This window comes from Heloderma suspectum, chromosome 17 (assembly GCF_057233095.1).
Source record: "Heloderma suspectum isolate Gila_16-S chromosome 17, 16-S_ref, whole genome shotgun sequence".
In the NCBI taxonomy this organism is placed as follows: Eukaryota; Metazoa; Chordata; class Lepidosauria; order Squamata; family Helodermatidae; genus Heloderma; species Heloderma suspectum.
Genome location: NC_139474.1, coordinates 4,317,499 through 4,336,894, shown reverse-complemented (window position 1 = coordinate 4,336,894; position 19,396 = coordinate 4,317,499). Strand labels below are relative to the sequence as shown.

The window sequence follows — 19,396 nt, the reverse complement described above, 5'->3', positions numbered from 1 at the left end:
GAGGTTCAGTTCTATCTCCTGTGGCTTGAATACGGACAAAGGGTGGTTTTTCAAAATCATACTACATGGGTTAATTAGCTCACCATTGCAAGGTTGTCTGTGTTATCATCCAAGGCTATCTACTTTTACGAGCAGCCCCTGTAAATAAGGTAACAATCCCTGGCTGTACTTTCTACATTTCAGTTCCTTCAGGCATCTGATGAAGCAGGCAGTATCTGGTCCACAAATCCAGGAAGGCTCTGCGGGCTGGATGAGAAACCTCCTCCACGGGCCAGATTTGGCCCTTCCGGATGTTTGGGCCTCCAACTCCCATCGTCACTCACCATAGGCTATGCTGACGAGGGCTGATGGGAGTCGAAGGCCAAACCTTCTGGAAGGCCACGAATTGCCCACACCTGCCTGAAAGGCTAACAAGTTGCCCATGCCGGCTTTAGGGTGTCACCAGCCGTTGTCCTTGCTGCTACAGACCTAACACGGCGACCTCTCCAGAAACGCTTGAAGGGCTCTGTCCTTCCGAGCCGAGCTGCGAGAGGGTGGAGGCTGCGGACGGACAGCGGGAGATCCATAAAAGAGTAGGGTTGGACTCGATGGTCTTGCAGGCCCCTTCCAACCCTACTATTCTATGATTCTATGAATCCTTCAGGTGGGAGCTAGCCAGCACTTGCTGAGGGACCGAATCCCTCCGCACCAGCTTCGTTGCAGCAGGGGCTTGTGCCAGAGCAACCTGCTATTCCCTGGACTTCCCCTTCTGCTTCTGGCTCAGCGGTCAGCCAGCCTGTGGCCGACACTCTAGCACACTCTGCACCTCCTGCCCGATGGCGCCAGGAAAGCAGCTCCTTCCTCTTGTTCCGGTCCCTGGCCGCTATCTTGGAGAGGGCAGGTGGATGAGAAGCAACAGCAAGGAGGAGAGGCAGGTTACCTGGGTCCTCTGGGGGCATCAGCAGTGAGCACCCCACTGGGGCGTGGGCCCAAAGAGATGCCCAGCAATGCCGGCTCCGGATAATGGGAGTTGTCCAACGCATCTGGAGGGAGACCAGTGGTACAGCTAGGTCATTTTAGACCTTGGACATAATGGTCCTTAAGTGGCCACGTGTATAACTTCTGTTGTGAAGCTCGCCGCCAACATTTCTCTCGTTCCCCAGCCACCACCCCATGTTTCACAACTGTTTCTAACAGTGGTACCCAGGGCTCGCTGGGGCTGGAGGGGTGGAGGGCAGGGCAGACACTCAGTGTCCCAGGGCAGACACTGGGAGCCAATGTGGCGTAGTGGCGAGAGTGCTGGACTGGGAGCCGGGAGATCCGGGTTCAAGTCCCCACTCAGCCATGGAAGCTCCCAGGGTGACTTTGGACCAGTCACAGACTCTCAGCCCAACCTACCTCACAGGGTTGTTGTGAGGATAAAGGAGAGGAGGAGGAGGCTATTATGAGCCGCCTTGGGTTCCTCGCAAGAGGAAAAAGGGCGGGATATAAATGCGATTGATTGATTGATTGATATTCTACTGAGATTGTTGGAGAAGATCACCTGTGGCCATCGGCAGCTGCATGCTGGGCTCTGGAGCAAATGTACTTGGTTGTGGGGGGATTTCTCTGCCACAAGTGGGTGCAGGAGCGGCAGAGGGTTGCTGCCATATTTGCCCAGAACAGAGAGCCGCCTTTGGTTTCTCCACTTTTGATATGTCAGAACAACGACAATAAGAAAACTCTTTGCTGAACCCAATGAATACATATTTAAAAAATCTGAGTGTATGCAGTTTTGCATTTAAAATGTTTATTTAAAAAATATCTGAGCATATGCAGCTTTGCATTTTAAGTTTATATATATATATAAAAAATCTGAGCGTGTGCAGCTTTGCATTTTAAATATATATATATATATATATATATATAAATAAATATCTGAGCATATGCAGCTTTGCATTTTAAACTTGCTTCAGTCATAGCACCTTCATGACTACAGGAATAAAATGGAGGATGCTTCTGATGCTCTCATTATCTTCTGCTCCCTGAGTGGTCATTTGGGGGACTCTATGGGCTCCAGCGCCCCAGATCATGGCCCCCAAATCCAGCCCAGCGGTGCCGGAGGACACCGGGTTGGGAAAGGGTGTCTTGGAGACTATAAGCCCAACAGCTTCCTTCTTGTGCAGGGCCCGCAAATCGCACGCATCCGTCCCTCCCCAGGTGTCCATGGGATTGCAGCAGCCCTGATCCGCTAGGAAGCTGTAGTAAACAAGATGGCAACTCTGGGCCAGAAAAGGTAGCCGCCTCTCAGCAGGAGCGCTTTGAAATCCCAGCCTCGAGATAACATCGCTTTAACCTCATGTCTGTGTACAGCCCCCAGCAGAGCAGAAGGCAGAGCAGAAACCAGTTGCTCCAGGGCGGGCGTCTTTCTCCAGCCGATATAAGAACAAGTTGGAGCTATGATCACAGAACATTAGAATTGGAAGGGGCCATTTAGGCCACTGAGTCCAACCCCCTGCTCAGTGCAGGAATCCAGTTTCAAGCATCCCTGACAGATGGCTGTCCAGTCTCTGCTTGGAGACCTCCAGCGAGGGAGAGCCCACTACCTCCCGAGGCAGTTGGTTCCATTGTCCGATTGCTCTGACCCTTAGGAAGTTTTTCCTGACGTTCAACCAAAATTAGCATGGCTAATTTTTCTCGAACAAGCCACCTTGAGAACCCATGGCTTGTTGTTGGGTTGTTCAGGGTGGTTAACAAGCCATGCTGCATGGTTAACAAGCCACCCTGTGGCAAATGTCCTGCGTTCAGACAACACGCTAACCCGCGGTTCAACAAACAACCCATGGTTGAAAACAACCCATACTCAACCACTGAGCGTGGGTTAGCGTGTTGTGTGAACAGCCCCATTCTTTACGATGATGGTGTACTCCGGAAACCGATTATTGCCTCTGTCGTCTGATGCTGTCTCCCCAGAACGCCCCGAGCGATACCCCCACCCCATGGCTCCACTTGCAAGGGGGGCCCAGAAGGATCTGGAGGCCCTTTGGACAGAGCCAGGACCTCAGCTTCCCCAGGCAGCCAGAGAAGGCCACTTGCCAAAGAGAAGGAACACCTTCTCTTCTGAGCAATGGCTCATCCATCCAAACACCCCATCTCATGATGTCAGGGAAGGAAGCAGCTGTTGGGAACCTTTCCTGTTGACAGCAGCTCTTGCCACAACAAGTCCCCAAACAATGGAGGCCGCTTGAGTGGGCAGGGAGAGAAAGAGCGGCAGTCGGGCCTCAGAAGCTGGGCCTTTCACCCGGCGCTCAGTGATACAGCTACGGCTGCACCCAGCCCTGGCACAAGCTCACTTGCCACCCGAGGTGTGAGAGAACACACGCTGCCGCCACTGCATTAGACCTTGCTGCTGCCGCATCACCCCCACGCCCTGTTCCCCTGACCCGCAGCCATTTACCTTTGCTCACCCTCTGCTTGCCTCGTCGCCTGGAGAGCTGCATGGCCGGAACAAGCGGCTGCAGGGCTCTCGGGAGACCCGGCAAGCTCTTGCAAGAGTCCCACAGCTACTTCTTCCAGCCACACAGCGCTCTGCGCAATGAGGCGAAGAAAGGGAAGGCGGACTCTCTCTCACTGCAGGGAATGCCACTGTGAGAGAGCGGCTGGCGGGGCTCTCCAGAGCACCCGCTGGAGGCAGTGAGGCAGCAGTGGTGGTGGCAGGCCCTCCTGGTGGGGCACATTTTGCCACTCCTCCCACTCTACCGCCTGATGCGGGTGCCTCACCCTGCTTCATGGGAGGGCCGGCCCTGGCTGGATCTCAGGGCTGAATGCGGGTGCCTCACCTTGCCTCATGGGAGGGCCAGCCCTGGCTGGATCTCGGGGCTGAATTCAAGAGCCCACGCAGCCCAGGGTTCTCCAAATTACCATCCAGAGAGTGGCAGGTGATGGGGGGAGTGGCAAAAAGACCCTATATCAGCACCTGGGACCCACCAAGCCTGAGGCTGTTCACCACAGCCTCCTTCCTTATTTTAAAATATATTAGAGTTGGGGAAAATCTGACTGGGCATGTACATGGTTACAGATGCCCGTTTGATTACTTCTTTATTTCTGCTTTTAAAATATATTCTCCTTTTCTACAACACAATAATGCTTATTCCGCAGTAAATCAGGGCAGCAGAAGCAAGCTGTATTTTATTCCTGTAGCCATGATACTACTAGGATTTAAGTAAGTTCAACACGTGAAATTGCACATGCGTAGAGTATTTATTTTTTACAAAATAAATTTCAGGGTTGGCAAACAGGTTTTCTTGCTGTTGTTGCTCTAACGTGTCAGAAAAGCAGACGCCGTTGTGAAGCATGGAATGGTGGGGAAGGGAGAAAATAAATATGAGTGGTGTGCTTCACGACTGAACACTTGGCTGTCTAAAGGGCCCCGCCATAAGATCATAAGGGTGCAATTGTATGCATGCTTAGACAGTATGCTGGGGCATACTGGGTGTTGTAGGACTTTTTTCTGTCTAAACATGCAAAGCATTGCGCATTAAGTCCAGGGTCTAAAATCACCTCCCTGCACCACAACCCACACCTCTCCCAGAGCCAGAGAGAGAACCCAGGAGTCCTGATTGCTGGTCAATGCTCCCCTTTCCTTTGTTGTGTAAGTCCCTCACCCCACAACCCACAAAAACAGAGGGAAATGCGCCCAGTAGTCCTTCCTTCTTCTGAATCTATGATATAATAATTTTTTAAAAAAATTTTTTAAAGAAAAACAAAACACAACAACCACAGAAACGCAACAAGACACATACACTAAAATATCCTTAAGATTGTAAGATATCTACCTTTGGCTCCCCTTACACAACAAATGCTTATTATTATTCTCTAGTTCTTATCTTAGTTGCATATCATACATTGAGTTCACAGACATTATGTCATTTCTCTCCTAATTTTAACAGAAAAAAGAGAATTAACCATCTCAGAGTTCAAAATCCATATACATAGATATAATTTTTCTCTATTTCTTGTACAAATTCTATAAAAGGTTTCCAATCTAACATAAATTTAGTTGTTGACCCTTCTTTAATTATAATAGTAAGTTCTGCCATCTCTGCCAGCTCCATCATTTTCATGATCCGCTCGCTCACAGTTGGTATTGTTTCCTTCTCCCACTTTTGTGCATACAATAACCTTGCAGCCGTTGTCACGCAGAGAAAGATGGTTCCCCCCTTCTTCTTTTACGTGTTTATCTGTTAGTCCCAATAAAAAAGTTTCTGGCTTCAGTTCTATAGTAGTCTTTAATATTCTTTGAGCTAAATACTGTATTCGTTTCCAAAATGTTTTAGCTTTTTTACAGGTCCACCATAAATGATAAAACGTTCCCTCTTGGTCTTCAGCCCTCTTCTGAACCTGACCGTCCCTGCGCATAAGTGCACAGCTGTGTGCACTCAGCTGACGGGTGCGGTTAGCTCCCACCATCCTTGTGATGTGCAAGGAGCTCAGCCGAATTGCAAGGCAGAGAACGGCCCCTTCCAGGGATGGGCCAGGGGCTGTCGGTATGATCCCACAGCTTCTATGAAAGCACGGAACAGCCGGCAGGGAGGCGTTGTCATGGGCATGCACTGCTTCCTCCCGCTGTGTGGCTGATCGCGCGCATGTAACTTAACCTAAGTGAAACGGAAGTACCGTTGGCCTGGGCCTGGCGTTCGGAGCTCAGCCTGTCCTGGAGGGAGTTACGCTCCTCATCAAGAATCACGTGTACAACGTCGGGGTGCTCTTTGACCCGGCACTGTTATTAAATGCTCTGGAGAAGGGAGATGTTGATGGGGTTATTTTGATATTGCTGCCTCCCGTTAGAAAGGCAGCTAGCAGAGAAAAAAGACAAAACGACAAACTAGAACAAGCATTTACCAGGCGCACGTGCGCACAAGGCTCTCTTGGAATAAAAGGAGACCACGCTCTTCTTTAGTCAAGGAAAGGTAAAAGCGCCACCTCGTGGATTGGGGCTGGGCTGGCTGCAAGTGAGCAAAGCTGGAGGTGCGAAAGGATGCATACGGAATGGCTGAAAAGATCGGGGGTGAGGGAGCCCAAGAGAACAATAGCCCCAAGAGGCAACGCCGTGTCAGCTTCTGAGCCATCGTTGTGATGAAGGATGGACAAAACATCCTGGCGTTTATTTATTCTATTTATTTATTGCATTTCTATACCACCTTTCTGGAACCAGCAGCCAAGGCAGCTTACAAACAATTCAGAAAACAAAAATCATAAATAGACATAGTAAAACGTGCAAAAAAAACTTTAAAACCGAACAGCAATTCTTTAAAAGCCAAAGATTAAAAATTTGGATGGGACAACTTGCAAGCGAGACCTGTGACAAAATGTTGCAGTACATCCCCACTAACAGTGGAGCTCCTACTCAGGGTTCCAGCAAGCTAGCTATGCCTTCCTCCAGGATACTATAAGTTGTTAGGGGTTCAAGCTAGCCAATTCACACCCCTTCCCTCTGTTTTCTGTTTTTCTTTTCCAGCTGACACTCAAAACATTCCAATTGAGATGCAGGCTGAGTGTTTCCATGCACTGCCTGCACGGGGACAACACACTCCTCTCTCAGCATGGAGAAAGCCAACAGCTCAGGATGCATTCTGATGTTGTCTGGCCCATGGAGGGCCTGGTGGGGGGCAATCCCCCCCCCGCCCCATTCCGGTTCTGCTCCCCTGACTTAACATATTGTTGTTTTTCAAAAGTGGTCCCTTAAAAGTGATGTTTAAAACCAAATTACAGATTTGACTTTGGAAAAAATGTGTGGAAGGTTTTATTTACTAGCCTGGACAGCCACACATATTTCCCTGGGTTATTTATTTGTGACACCCCAAGGCATATAGGGTTCCCTCCTCATGCACCTGATTTTATCCTCACAACAACCCTGCGAGGTAGGTTGGGATGAGAGACGGTGCCTGGCCCAAGGTCACCCAGTGAGCTTCATGGCCAAGTGCGCATTGGAACTCACATCTCCCCAATGCTTAACCCAGGGATGCATAACCTCTTTCAGCCCAAGCTCCATGTTTGATTTTGAAGCTCTTGGGGGCCGCATTCCAGTGATAGGCGGGCCAAAGGAAAAAGGGGTGGAGCCAGAAAACCCAACCCCGCCGATTGTAGCTGAAAGCTCTTCGTGCCGGTAATGAAGCCTTCGGAGAGGCATTTCAAACTTTTAGAATGGGGGGAAAGCTAGCCAGAAAAAAGATTAGTGTTCGGGGGAAAGGGTGTGTGGCTAACTGGGGAGTGCAGGAGGGCTGGAATTGACCCCCCCGGGCCTGAAGTTCAGCACCCTTTCTCTAGCCTTAAACCACACTGACTGCTTTAAGCTAGTTATCCCCCAACCCGCCCTCCAGACCTGATCAGAACTGCCCCTCCTTCCTTCCCTGTAACCCCTTGCTTCCCAGACCCAGGGCTCTTCCTTGGTGGTGGTTGGGGTCAGGGGGGCATGGAGGTGAACATACTTGTGCCCTACAAAACTGACAGCCAGGATACAGCAGGAGAACTGGCTGTCAGTTCATAGGTCATAGCTGTGAGCCCTCGATTGGCTTCTGTCCGAGACCAGAAGACGTCATTCAGCCGCCACCATCGTCACGCCTTCCTGGCTGAATGTGGACCACTGAGCAAGTCCCCCTTGTGTGGACTGGCAACAGCCGTGACGCCTTATTACTGCCCCCTCCCATCAAGTGGGGCCAAAGTCCCAGAGCCCCCACAGCCCTGGAGGCCCCAGACAACCACCCAGAGAGCAGAAGACGATGGGGGCAGAGGCAAACGGCCTGCTCGTCAGAAACTGGACCAGCATAGGCATTGACCAGTACTGATACAAGTCACTGCAGTATCCTTCCTCCTCCTTTCTCTTCTAAATGATAGTCAGTGAGTAGCCAGCTGGGCATGTGCAGAGTTACAGATGCTCATTTTATTATTTTTACATTGGAAATAGATTATCCTTTTCAACAACGAATCAGTGCTCATTCCCGTGTCGATGTGTTTAGCATCAGGGCAATAGAAGCAAAATGTCAAGGGCTCCTTGGAGGGCTCTCTCAGTCTAATCCAGTAGCCAAGTCCAGACACAGACAAAGGGATTCCTTTCAAAGCTTTATTCCTCTTTTACAACTTAACAACTCCACCGTTAGCAACTAGATATGAGCAGCAGAGTACCTATGCCCTACGTTGGAACAGTTGGTCCCCGTTTGAAAGGGAATTACTGGCAGACCCCTGAACTTAAGGACTAGGGAGAGTCCCTCCCCTTTTCCCTTGGATCCTCTGGGCGCAGCGTTGTTTGCGTGCCAACTGGGCACTACGCCTCCTTTCTGCACCCTCCATTTGGCGCCGCTCTCTGCGTCGGTGTCGCGCGTCCAGCAAGTCTGCTTCCCGCGCTCTGTCACTCCCAGGACCGCTATCTAAGCTAGGAATGCCGGTGGGAGGAATCTCCATCAGCTGTTGGCCCTGGGAAGGATGAGCGCGCTCCTCTCCCAGGAGCAGCTCCTCTTCCTCAGAATCAGAACTACTCTGGGATTCTATGGGCTCAGTGTCCACCCTGACACAAAAGTCTGTTTGGTGCTGGGACTGAAGTGAGTTTAAAATGCAAAACTGTGCATGCTCAGGCTTGTTGTGTGTGTATGGTTTTTCAAATCAGGGTTGGCAACCCGCTTTGTGTTTCGCGGTTGGTTGGGTTTTTGCTCTAATGTATCAGGCATGTAGAAGCGGTTGTAAAGCACGGATTGGCTGTGCATGGGGGAGAAGATAATGGTTAGTTGTGCATCTCACAACTGAAGTTATAAGCATGGCCATCTAAAGCAGGGGTCCCCAACCTTTTGGGGCCTGTGGGAATATTTAGGAATTTGAGAAACTGCTGTGGGCACCACCACAAAATGGCTGCCATGGAGGATGTGGCTAGTCACATAATGGCTGCTGTGGGGGGCCTGGCTAGTCAAAAGTGAGCTAAAAGGGGCGGGGGAGAGAAACAGTGAGGCTAGGAGGGAGAGGGAAATAAAAGGCAATGGGGTAGAGAGGAAAGAAAGAGCAAGGCTAGAGGCTGGGAGGAGGAGAAACAGCGAGGTAAAGAGGTGGAGAGAGAAATAGTGAAGCTAGAGGCTGGGAGGGGGAAACAGCAAGGCAAAGGGGTAGAGAAAGAGTGAGGCTAGAGACTGGGAGGAGGAGAAACAGCGAGGTAGAGAGGTGGAGAGAGCAACAGTGAAGCTAGAGGCTGGGAGGGGGAAACAGCAAGACAAAGGGGTAGAGAAAGAGCGAGGCTAGAGGCTAGAAAGGGAGAGGGAGAAGATTGCCCAAACATTTTCCAAGGCTTTTCTTCAAGTAATTTTTGTGAAGGGGGCATGGAGGGGAGAGCTTCGTGGGCATCACTGGAGGCTCTGGGGGCGCCATGGTGCTGTGTTGAGGAGCTCTGATCTAAAAGGGGTGTGTGAGGGGGTGCGTTAAGCCCAGGGGTCTAAAATTACCTAGCTGGACCACTGTTTCTATCTCCATGCTTTTCATGGCCAGAGGGGCTGTAGCTCAGGGGTGGAAGCCATATTTTGTATGCAAAAGGCCCCTGCTTCGGGGCCTGGCATCTCCAAGTCAGACTGGGAATGACTCCTGTCTCAGCCCCAGAGAGCTGCTCTCAGTTCCTATAGACCACGGGTGGCCAGAAGGCAGAGCAGGGTCTACTGGGAGATTCTGAGATGATATGCGGTAGATCGTTACGGGATGCAGAGTCCCAACTGTTGAACGATGGTAAGAATGACATGGATTTTTCTCCCTCGCTAAATTAGTCTGTTAGACTCCCTGGTGTGTAGTAACTCAAATGTAGACTTGGACTTCTTTATGCCTGGGGATCAGTAGCTAACCGGACGTTGTTTACTCGGACTTTCCAAAGGCTTTTGATAAAGTCCAGTAGAGGTCCTTGAGAGACCCCACTTTTTACATCCTCCATTGCGAGAATTTACTATTTATTCTTACTCTCTGCTTCCTGTGCTTTAACCAGTGACCGGTCTGCAAGAGGACCCCTCCCGTCATTCCATGACTGCTAAGCTTGTCTTTGGTGACAGGCTTTGTTGAAAGCCTTCTGGAAGTCCAAGTAAACAATCTCCGCTGGATCGCCTCTGTCCACAGAGCTTGTGGAAGCTCTCGGAACAATTTGAAACGGTGAGACAGGCCATCCCTTCGCAGAGGGCCAAAGGCGGTTTCATGCCGTGCGGGGAGGCATTTCTCTTCCTAGCCTTGCCAATTAGCCGTGCAGCACTGAATGAGTCATGCTGGCGAAGAGGCCTCCAGAACCCTCATCCAGGCACAACTCAGGAATAGAGCACCTCGCTTGCACACAGAAGGCACCAGTCTCAATTCCCGGCACCCCCAATTTAAAAAATATGTCTATCAGGAAGCAGGGAATAGAAAAGGGCCGTCTCTACCTGAGACGCCGGGGAGACTTTGCCCATTGAAGGACATGTTTCCTACTTCGGAGGTGTCCTCCGTTTGAAAGGCTGTTCAGTCCAAGTCCAGTCCAAAGATCAAGAACTCTGAGAAGGGAGAGCAGAGCAAAGGCCGTAAAAATACCCAGCTTCAGGTAGCATAGAATCATAGAATAGTAGGGCTGGAAGGGGCCTACAAGGCCATCGAGTCCAACCCCCTGCTCAGTGCAGGAATCCAACACAGAGCAGCAGTCATGCGCCTCACCTGGGTCACAAGTCTCCCCAACTCCAGAGAGCGTGACTGTATTTCTATTTAAATTAAGTATTTCCCGATTTGTACTACGAGGAACCATAGAGAATGGCCACCGAAAGACACTGGTTCTTTCAAAATGGCCACTGGAAAGCATCCATCGCAGGGTGTGTGGTTGCTGATGCAGTGGGCTTCAGGACCCTCGACAAAAGGCCAAACAAAATAAGTCCTGCCCGTTCTAGCGGCCACTGGAATGCATTGGGATGTGGTTGTGATCCTAAACCTGAAAAGTTCAGGATAGGAAGCAAATTAACCCTCCCCTTTTGGAATGGCTGCTAGAACGGGTTAGGATCCTGCACCATGACTAACAAGGCTCAGACTGAGGGTGCAATTGAATCCGGATGCCCGTCAGCCTCTGAACTCGGAGGCGGCATTCTCGCTAGATGGGCGTTTAGGGCTCTGCAAAGGAGGAGGAGAGGGCAGGGCAGGGCAGGGCAGGGCAGGGATAGCTCATAGTCCTGCTTCCCCAGTCCCCTCCCCTCCCCGCCCAGAGAGCCGCCCCCTTCTCACCCCCGAGGCTGCTTTTGCAACCTCAGAGAGGCAGCTGACGTGGTTCTCTCCACACCAGCTGTGAGGGGGATGGCGCAGGGAGCTCAGACTCCTAGCTCCAAAGTCTGAGCACTGTCTCCAAGCTCGATGTCAGGGTGGAAACTGAGCCAATAGAACCCCAGAGCAGTTCTGATTCTGAGGAGGATCAGCAATCCGTGGGAGAGGAGCCAGCTCATCCCTCACAGGCACAGCAGCTGGCAGAGATTCCTCCTGCCGGCATTCCTGAGAAAGATAGTGACCCGGACAGTGAGAGAGTGCGGGAGGGGGGCTTGCTGGATGCTTGATGCAGATGCAGGGAGCGACGACCGATGGGGGGCGCGAAAAGGAGGCGCAGCCGTGGACCCAAGGGAAAGAGGGAGGATCTCTCCCTAGCCTATAAGTTCTGGGTCTTCCCGTGGTTCTCCTTCAAACGGGGACCAACTGCCTAACCTGGAGCTTAGGCTACTCTGCTGTTCCTTGCTTAGTCGCTGGTGATTAGCATCTGAAAGAGTCATTAAGTTGTAATAGGATTAAAGCCTTGAAAAGAATCCTTTCCTCTGTGTCTTGAGTTGGCTATTGGCGTGTACTGAAAGAGGCTGCCAGGGCGCTCCTGACACTCGGATCCAGGAATCCGAACTCGCTATGGCCCCCAGATGCTGTCTAAGGGCCACAGGATTGCTCTCCCCAGCTGCAAAAAGGCTGGTCATGCTGAAGCCCCCTGAAATGTGTTCTCACGCGCTGCCTCGCTCTGTTGCGTGCACCCTGGTCACAGGTCTACACTGCTTGGGTCAAGATCTCCCTCATTGTCCTGCTCTCCCAGAGTCCCATGTGGCACCAGATGCCTTTTGAGTGCCCATCGAAAATAACAGCCCCTCCACTGGAATGGCTTGATAACTTCCACATGGAGTTGCTGTTACAGCTGATAGGCACCCCCCCACTCTGGGCAGGAACCCCACACATCCTTCCAGTCGGAGAGGGTCTTCTAGAGTTCTCTCTTGGCTGTCTCTTCCATCTTTGGCCTTTGTCTGGGCATGACCCACTGAGGTTTGCGCATGCATGCTGAAGACATGCAACCTGGGGAAAGTAGGAACCATGGTTAGTTAATTCTCTTTACAAGGACATTTTCCAAAGCGTTCCAGTCTCCTAGGGCTTTTCTACACAAGGCGTTTATCGTGCACTCATCACTCCGTACTCAGAGTTGTTTACATGTTCTTTAGATGACATCGTGGCCCTTCAGTTTTACTTTGGTGTCTAACCAGCACTTTCAGTGGGGTTTTCTTTAGAGCAGGGATAATGCAGCATTTAATTGTGGAAGCAAAAGAAAGCGCAATTTCCTTTTGTGTATCTGCACTATTCTGCTATACCACAGTGCCACCTAGAGGTTACGTAGGAAAAAAGCAGGAAAGGAAATGTTCCTTATGTAGTGCTCAGAGCTCAATTCTGCACAGAAACTGAAAGTAGATAAAGCAGATTAACAGCCGATTAACAGCTTCGTGTAGAAAAGCTCCTAAAGTCTGCACAATCTGCAATCCACCCATCGCTTCTGCCAGTCTGGGCCAGAGGATAGAGTGTTGGTTTTAGGCATGGAAGCTCCAACTCCAAATTCTTTCTCAGACAGAGCTACAGAAGAGTCTATTCTGGGACAAGTAGCACTTTAAAAAAAGAGCCACAGTCCTTCCTGGCATTGAAAAAACTGTTAGGTGCTAAACCCTGGTTCAGATTAAGCTGTTGACCCTGTTCAAATTGTCTGGGTAAACACTGTCACGGTTTCTACTTATTTTGTCAAATTGGTTCTGAACAGTGAAGGAGAGCCTGGGAGGTGGGGGTGGGGAGGAGATTGGACCAGAGAGCCACCCACCGGGGGCCTGAGGAGGCCTAGCCCCTGTAGGAATACGCCAGCCCTCCTACCCATGAATTAAATAGCATTAATAAGGGAGCAATCCTATGCATATTTAGACAGAAGAAAGTCCTACAATTGCCAGCGTACTGGGAATTGTAGGACTTTGTTCCGTCTAAACATGCATAGGATTGCACCCGAAATCAACATATCAAACTTGTATTTGGTTTTTTGCAGGTTCACCTTGACTTCTAAGCACACCAGAAGGCCCTGCTGGATCAGACCCAGGGTCCATCCAGTCCAGCATTCTGTTCACACAGCGGCCAACCAGCTGTCGACCAGGGACCCACAAGCAGGATGTGAGTGCAACAGCACCCTCCCGCCCATGTTCCCCAGCAAATGGTGTACGTAGGCTCGCTGCCTCTGGTACTGGATATAACAGCTCCTAGCCCTGATGGCTATATGCTGTGATGGAACTCCCTGTCCTTACCTCGCCCCCTGCAATGTTTCTAGCTAAGGGAATGGATTGGAAAGCTCAATTCAAGGGAAAGGAGCATAGCTCAGCGGCAGAGCACCGCTTTGCCTCAAGGTCCCAGGTTCGATCCCCAGCGTCCCCGGGTGGGTCTGGGGAAAGCCCCTGTCTGAAACCCTATGGAGCTGCTGTCAGCGTAGAAAAGCTCTAAGCTAGACGGACGGAAGGTTTGACTTGGTAGAAGGCAACTTCCCGGGTGAATCTCTGAGCCGTCAGATTCAGAAGCTCCCTTGCTGGAAGAGTTGCCCATTTTAGAGCTGGAGCTTTCTGCCATAGCTTTCTGCACAAGAAGCCCCCTAAGTCCCCTTTTCGCATTCCGTTTTGTTCTGGTGCTTCCCTTCTGGTTTTTGTGAGATGCTGGGAAGCTGATGGCAGCTGGAATACACAAGACTTGCCTAGGGGGACTAATGCCATGGCTAGGGATGAAGCAGCTTCCTTCGTTCTTCCAGCAGAGCGGGCTGCAATGGTCCATTCCTCATGCTCCGTTTCTTGAAGCGGAACCCTCTCGTCCCGACGTCTGAGGTCTCCAGCGTAGTGCCTGTGGGCAGCAATGCGCCCCTTGAAACCTCTCGGCACCCACCGGGCTCCCTCCCCTGAACTGTATTTTATTTATAAAACGCTTTAAAATTACTAATTTTTAATAATAATTTTAATGGGTGGTTGGCATGCTGCAAAACAGTGGGCTGCCCTTCAGCACCGTCTTTATTTGGGTTCGTGGTGCTGTGTTTTGGAGCTCAGACCCCCACCTCTGCCTTGTCCTTAGGTGCTTGGGCAAATTACTTTTCTTTTAGCTTAACCAGCTTGCCTTCTGGGAAAATGAGTGTTTGGTGACCGGCCATGCCCTCTGTGGCAGCCATTTTGTGAATGGGCAAGCACCACCATGGCAGCCATTTTGTGAGAGCACCCAGAACACTCTCTCAAAATTCCTAATGTGCTCACTGAGCCAAAATGTTTGCGGACCTTTGCACCCAAGTCAAGCCCAGATTCACACCGATTCCTTCTCCATCCCAGGAAACCAGCAAGCTAGGCAGTTAGTCCAGCAAAGCTGGGGCATCTCTTTAGCCCCTGGGCATTGCAAGAGAACTTTGTCCAGCTCACTTGGCGTCCGCCCTGAGTACCGCTAATAGCCCTGCAATAAAGAGGTGGAATTAAGGGACTCTGGACTTGCCAGCTGCATGAGGCCATTGTTAAGCACGTGGGCTTCCGTGCAAAGGCAAAACGGAAAACCGTGAGCACGTGGGCTTCCGTGCAAAGGCAAAACGGAAAACCGTGAGCACGTGGGCTTCCATGAAAAGGCAAAATGGAAAACAACCAGCAAGGCTTGAACTCGACCTACTGCTGCTCGCCCAATCCTTGAGGAGGAAGGCAACTGTTTTAAGATCAGTGGATAAATCCAAAGGAATCCAGACAAACCCCTCCCCATGTGGATCCTGCCACATTTCCCCTCCCCATGGTCCGTGCGCCTCATTCCAGAGCCTGCCCTGAGGAGACAACGTTGCTGCCACCTCTTGGGGGATCTCTGCTTTCTGTTCCGGTGCCACAGCCACCGCCTCGCCCCCAGCTTCATGTTGTTAGCCGACCGCTGGTTGGGGTCGCTTTGGGCCCTCCTGCAGTCTCCTGGATCCTGTTAGCTTGACACGGGAGCCCAGGGGCGGGGCGGGGGAGAGCTCTGTTGCCAAGGGGAGTGCGGTGGGGTTCCCCAGAGTGCTCACCCATCCTCGCTCAGGGGTCGTGAGCACCTTTCACTCGCTGCTAAGGCGGCTGGGGGCGCTGGCTGAGGACGGGACCCCCTTCCCATCCCCCCTCTGGTGTCCACCTTCTCCATCTCTCCATTATCTCGGCGACGTGCCCTGGGACATCCAGCTCTTCCAAGCACCTGAAGGTGTGCAAAAAGAACAGCCCATAAACAAAGAAGACCTTTCTCCCCACCATAAATATCACCTGCTCCTTGGAGCATTTGTGGGGACGTGGTCTAGCCAGGGCATGCGGGGGAAAGAGGCCCAAACGGAGCCGGGGCGCCACGTGATCGGAGGGCTGCCCCAGGACAGGATCGGCACAGACTTCACCGCTACCGGTGGAAAAACCCAACAACCCAAACCCTATGGTGCTGACAACGTTATGTTTGTTGCCAAACGGAGGCTGGTCCCTGGTTGACCTCCAAAGTCCTTGCAGGCTCAGCTGGGCTCTGAACTGGGCCATTTTTCTCCTTCACCTGAAAACTGGCTGGAAGGGGAAAGGGCTTCTGACCATACACAAAGTTTTATCTCAGTCACCACCCGCCAGCTTGGAGCAACTCAGGATGTCTGGGTTCAGATCTCCACGGCTCAGCCATGAAGTTCACTGGATGACCTTGAGACGCTCTCTCTCTCTCTCTCTCTCTGTCTCAGCCTGGCCTACTTCACAGGGGTGTTGTGAGGATACAATGGGCAGAGAAAGACCCATGTAAGCCCTCCACCCCCAAGGTCCTAGGACAGAAGGTGGGATTTTAAAAAATGTCCATAAAAACAAAACATGGCAGGCAGACTTTGAGAATTACGGGGCACGGTTTGTAGTTCATGGGAGCCCCTTAACGCCCTCCCTTCTACAAATCCAGAACTGCCCCCTGCAGCCAGGGATGGCTTTGAAAGCAGGTAACGCAGATCAAACAAGTGAGCTGCACCCTTTGAATTAAGAGGGCACCTGGCCGCCAGGAAGGAAGGACCCCGTAGCCAGAGCTCTTTCTCTCCCCGGAAAACAGCCTCCAAGCCAGCCGCGGGCAGATGCACAGGTAGGGTGGGGCGGTGTAACCTGAGCCACGGGGTCGTGCCACCAGTAGGAAGGGGAGGCCTGGAGAAGCCGGGACCAGGACAGTGCAGGGAGGAGGTGGGAGCAGCAAAGGTTACAGGACATTCGGAAAGACGCTCACCTGAGCCAGTGACCCTCTAGCCTGCTGTGCACCCCAAGGAACGGGCAGCGTGAAAACCGCTCGGGCAGCCGCCCCCCCCTTGTCGGGACACCCAGCTCATAAAACGCAGGCAGGTTAATGATTATCCCAGCTGCAAATATTTGATAAGTGCTTTGGGGATTCAAAGTACAGTTGCCCAGGAAGCTCTGGCACAGCCTGAGCCGAAATGGGATCTCAGCTTCTTCACCGTGGCCATGGGAGAGGTGTCCCCGTGTCCCCCCGACCCCGACAGTTGTGGCTCTCCCTCCAACTTTTCCGGAATCGCCTTTTTTTTCTGCACAAGATCCTGCTTCTCCGACTTGAACTCGGAGGCAGTTTTTAAGACGCAGGCAGAAGTTCATTCCATTTCTTTCTTTCAAAGGAGATGCTGGAATCAAAGCTTGGGCCCACATTCACACTCTCCACCCTAGAAAAGCTCTCTCCCCTACTCTGAGACACGCCCTGACCACGTGGGTTTATCCAGTGGACCAGGGAGTGCACTCTGCATGTACTCAGAGGAAGGCCCATTCATTTCGCCTTTCCCCAGGGCTCAGACTCGTTCCTCCTCAAGCCAAATGCTGTTGCATGTCAGCAAACACTAGGCTGTTACTACCAAGGGCCTCTGTCCAAGCTCTTGCAAAGCTGGGATCCATCTAATAACAGTAGATTAATTTAGTTGATTCATTTAGTAGTAGATTAAGAATGCAATCCTATGCATGTTTAGACAGAAAAAAAGCCCTACTCCTCCCAGTATTCCCCAGCCAGCAGCTGGCTGGGGAAAACTGGGAGCTGTAGGTCTTTTTTCTGTCTAAACATGCATAGGATTGCACCCTAATTTACCCTACAAACGTTGCGGCAGCATGACATACCACAAGTGGGGTTGGGAGGGAGTGACAGAGCTTGAGGGGGGCCTTTATAACAAAGAATTCAGCTGTTCTGGAGTAGGAAATTGGGGTGGGGGTGACGCAGGGTGCAACAAAGCAAAAGCACTTATTCAGGTCGTTGCAAGCAGCTTCAGTAAGTGAGCCAAGCTACACACCACCACGGAACGTGAGACAGCTTGCCAATCTGACTCAGGGAAGAACCGCTTAACCCAGGGCAGACGCAGGCCCATGCAAAGTACAGGGGCACCCTCTTGCCACCCCACTCCTTTTCTCGGTGTGGGGTGTGCAAATTCCAACACACACACACACACACACTTACCGTTTCCATCCGTGCACATGAAGATCCTTTCTCTGCCAGGCCCTGGCTTCCTATCCCAGCTGCAAAGTTGGAGCTATCCGGGTTCCAGCTTACCCTCCTTCCTGGGAGGCGTCCCCCCTAGCCCCCAGGTAAAGGAGGGCTGCTTTCTGAACAGATTTATCCCTCTGTGGCCCTTTCCGGTGAAGACACAGCAAGCTTTTGGGCAGAGAGAGAGAGAGCGCACAGCCACAGCCAGGCCCTGCACACCTGAGCATCTATGGTGCAGGGCTTCTAAGGTGGGCTGGAACCTCAGCGCCTCTCATTTTAGTCATGGCCCACCACAGGCACAGATCCTGCCCTTTAATGTAGCTGTGACCATCCCATGTCTCTCCACCGGCTGGCTGGCTGAGCAGAGGAGGCAGAGAGGCAGGTCGCTCGCTCCTGGCTCTTGCCACAGCCGTGCTGGGCTGGTGTCTTGCTGGCTGTTGGAGAAGGGAGGTTCCTTCGCTTGGTTATCTCCTGGAGGCAGCAGGGTGGGACCTGAGCTTAGCCAAGGGTTACTGCTTCTATTTTTATTTTTCCTCAGGCAGGGTTTCGTCCTGAGCCTTTAACAGCTTCAAGACAGGCAGAAGTTCATACGCTGAAACCTTTTTCCTGGCATGGGGAAGAAATGACAGGCAGAGCTGCACCGGTTGGGTTTCTGCCTATCCCGCAGCTGCTAAAAGTTAGGAGCCCTCCTCCCAAGACAATAAACAGGGCAACCTTAAAACTAGTTTAACTTTTGTAAACCACCCAAAGAGCTTCGGCTATAGGGCGGTATAGAAGTGGAATAAATAATAATAAAATAATAATAATAGACTTCACAATTATTGCGGGCATGACTATAAACGACAGAATGGGGAACAGAATAAAACACAACTTTAATCTGCAGACTGGAGGAGTAGAGGCCTTCTCCGCTAGTGTATTCCAACAGCCATGTGACCTCCTTAGGGTCCCCATTATTTTTGGGTCAGTTTGGGATTTTGTGGGCGCTCTCCCAAAATGGCTGCCCTGGGGGAGGATTTGCCCATTCATAAAATGGCTGCTACGGTGGTTACAGAACACTCATTTCCCAGAAGTCAAACGGGTGGGACTACAAGAAAAGTCATTTGCTTGAGAACCTAGGTACAAGGGCAGGACGGGGGCTGAGCTCCAAAACACACAACCCACTTTTTTACCCCAATTGAAGAAGATGCTGGAAAACAGCACTTTGCTTTGCAGCGTGCCAGCCCTCCAATGAAAATGTAATAATGTTTAAAAATCTTAAGAAATAAAGTCAAAATCAAAAGGGGCAGGTAACCTTGTGGGTGCTAAGAGAGGTGTCCGTGGACAACTTGTCGGAGACCTCAGCCTTAGGCCAACAACACCTTCAGCATCCTATATACTATACATCCTATATAGCTCTGTAAAGGTGCAATCCTATGCACGTTTGGACAGAAAGAAGTCCTTGAACTCCCAGCACTATAGGAGTTGTAGAGCTTTTTTTCTATCTACACAAGCACAGGATTGCACCCTAATACCAGTGTGGCGCAGTGATGAGAGTGTTGGATCAGGAGCCGGGAGGTCCGGGTTCGAGTCCCCAGTCAGCCATGGAAGCTCACTGGGTGACTTCGGGCCAGTCGCAGGCTCTCAGCCCAGCCCACCTCACAGGGTTGTTGTC

At 51.4% G+C, this 19,396-nt stretch overlaps 1 protein-coding gene across 3 annotated transcripts; it reads right to left on the bottom strand.

Annotated features, from left to right (window-relative positions):
• Window positions 1–4,119: 4,119 nt before the first annotated feature.
• On the bottom strand, window positions 4,120–18,226 carry LOC146334258 (uncharacterized). Of its 3 annotated transcripts, none has more exons than XM_084824657.1 (4): window positions 17,719–18,226; window positions 15,305–15,468; window positions 13,988–14,130; window positions 4,120–12,297 (listed from the first exon to the last, which is right to left on the bottom strand). In XM_084824657.1, the coding sequence occupies exons 1-4, from the start codon at window positions 17,725–17,727 to the stop codon at window positions 12,206–12,208; spliced, it is 408 nt and encodes a 135-aa protein (XP_084680783.1). In that variant the 5' UTR covers window positions 17,728–18,226; the 3' UTR covers window positions 4,120–12,205. The 3 variants fall into 3 exon arrangements, with proteins under 3 accessions (XP_084680783.1, XP_084680784.1, XP_084680782.1); XM_084824658.1 differs by having other exon boundaries at window positions 15,332–15,468; XM_084824656.1 differs by lacking the exon at window positions 13,988–14,130.
• Window positions 18,227–19,396: the final 1,170 nt, after the last annotated feature.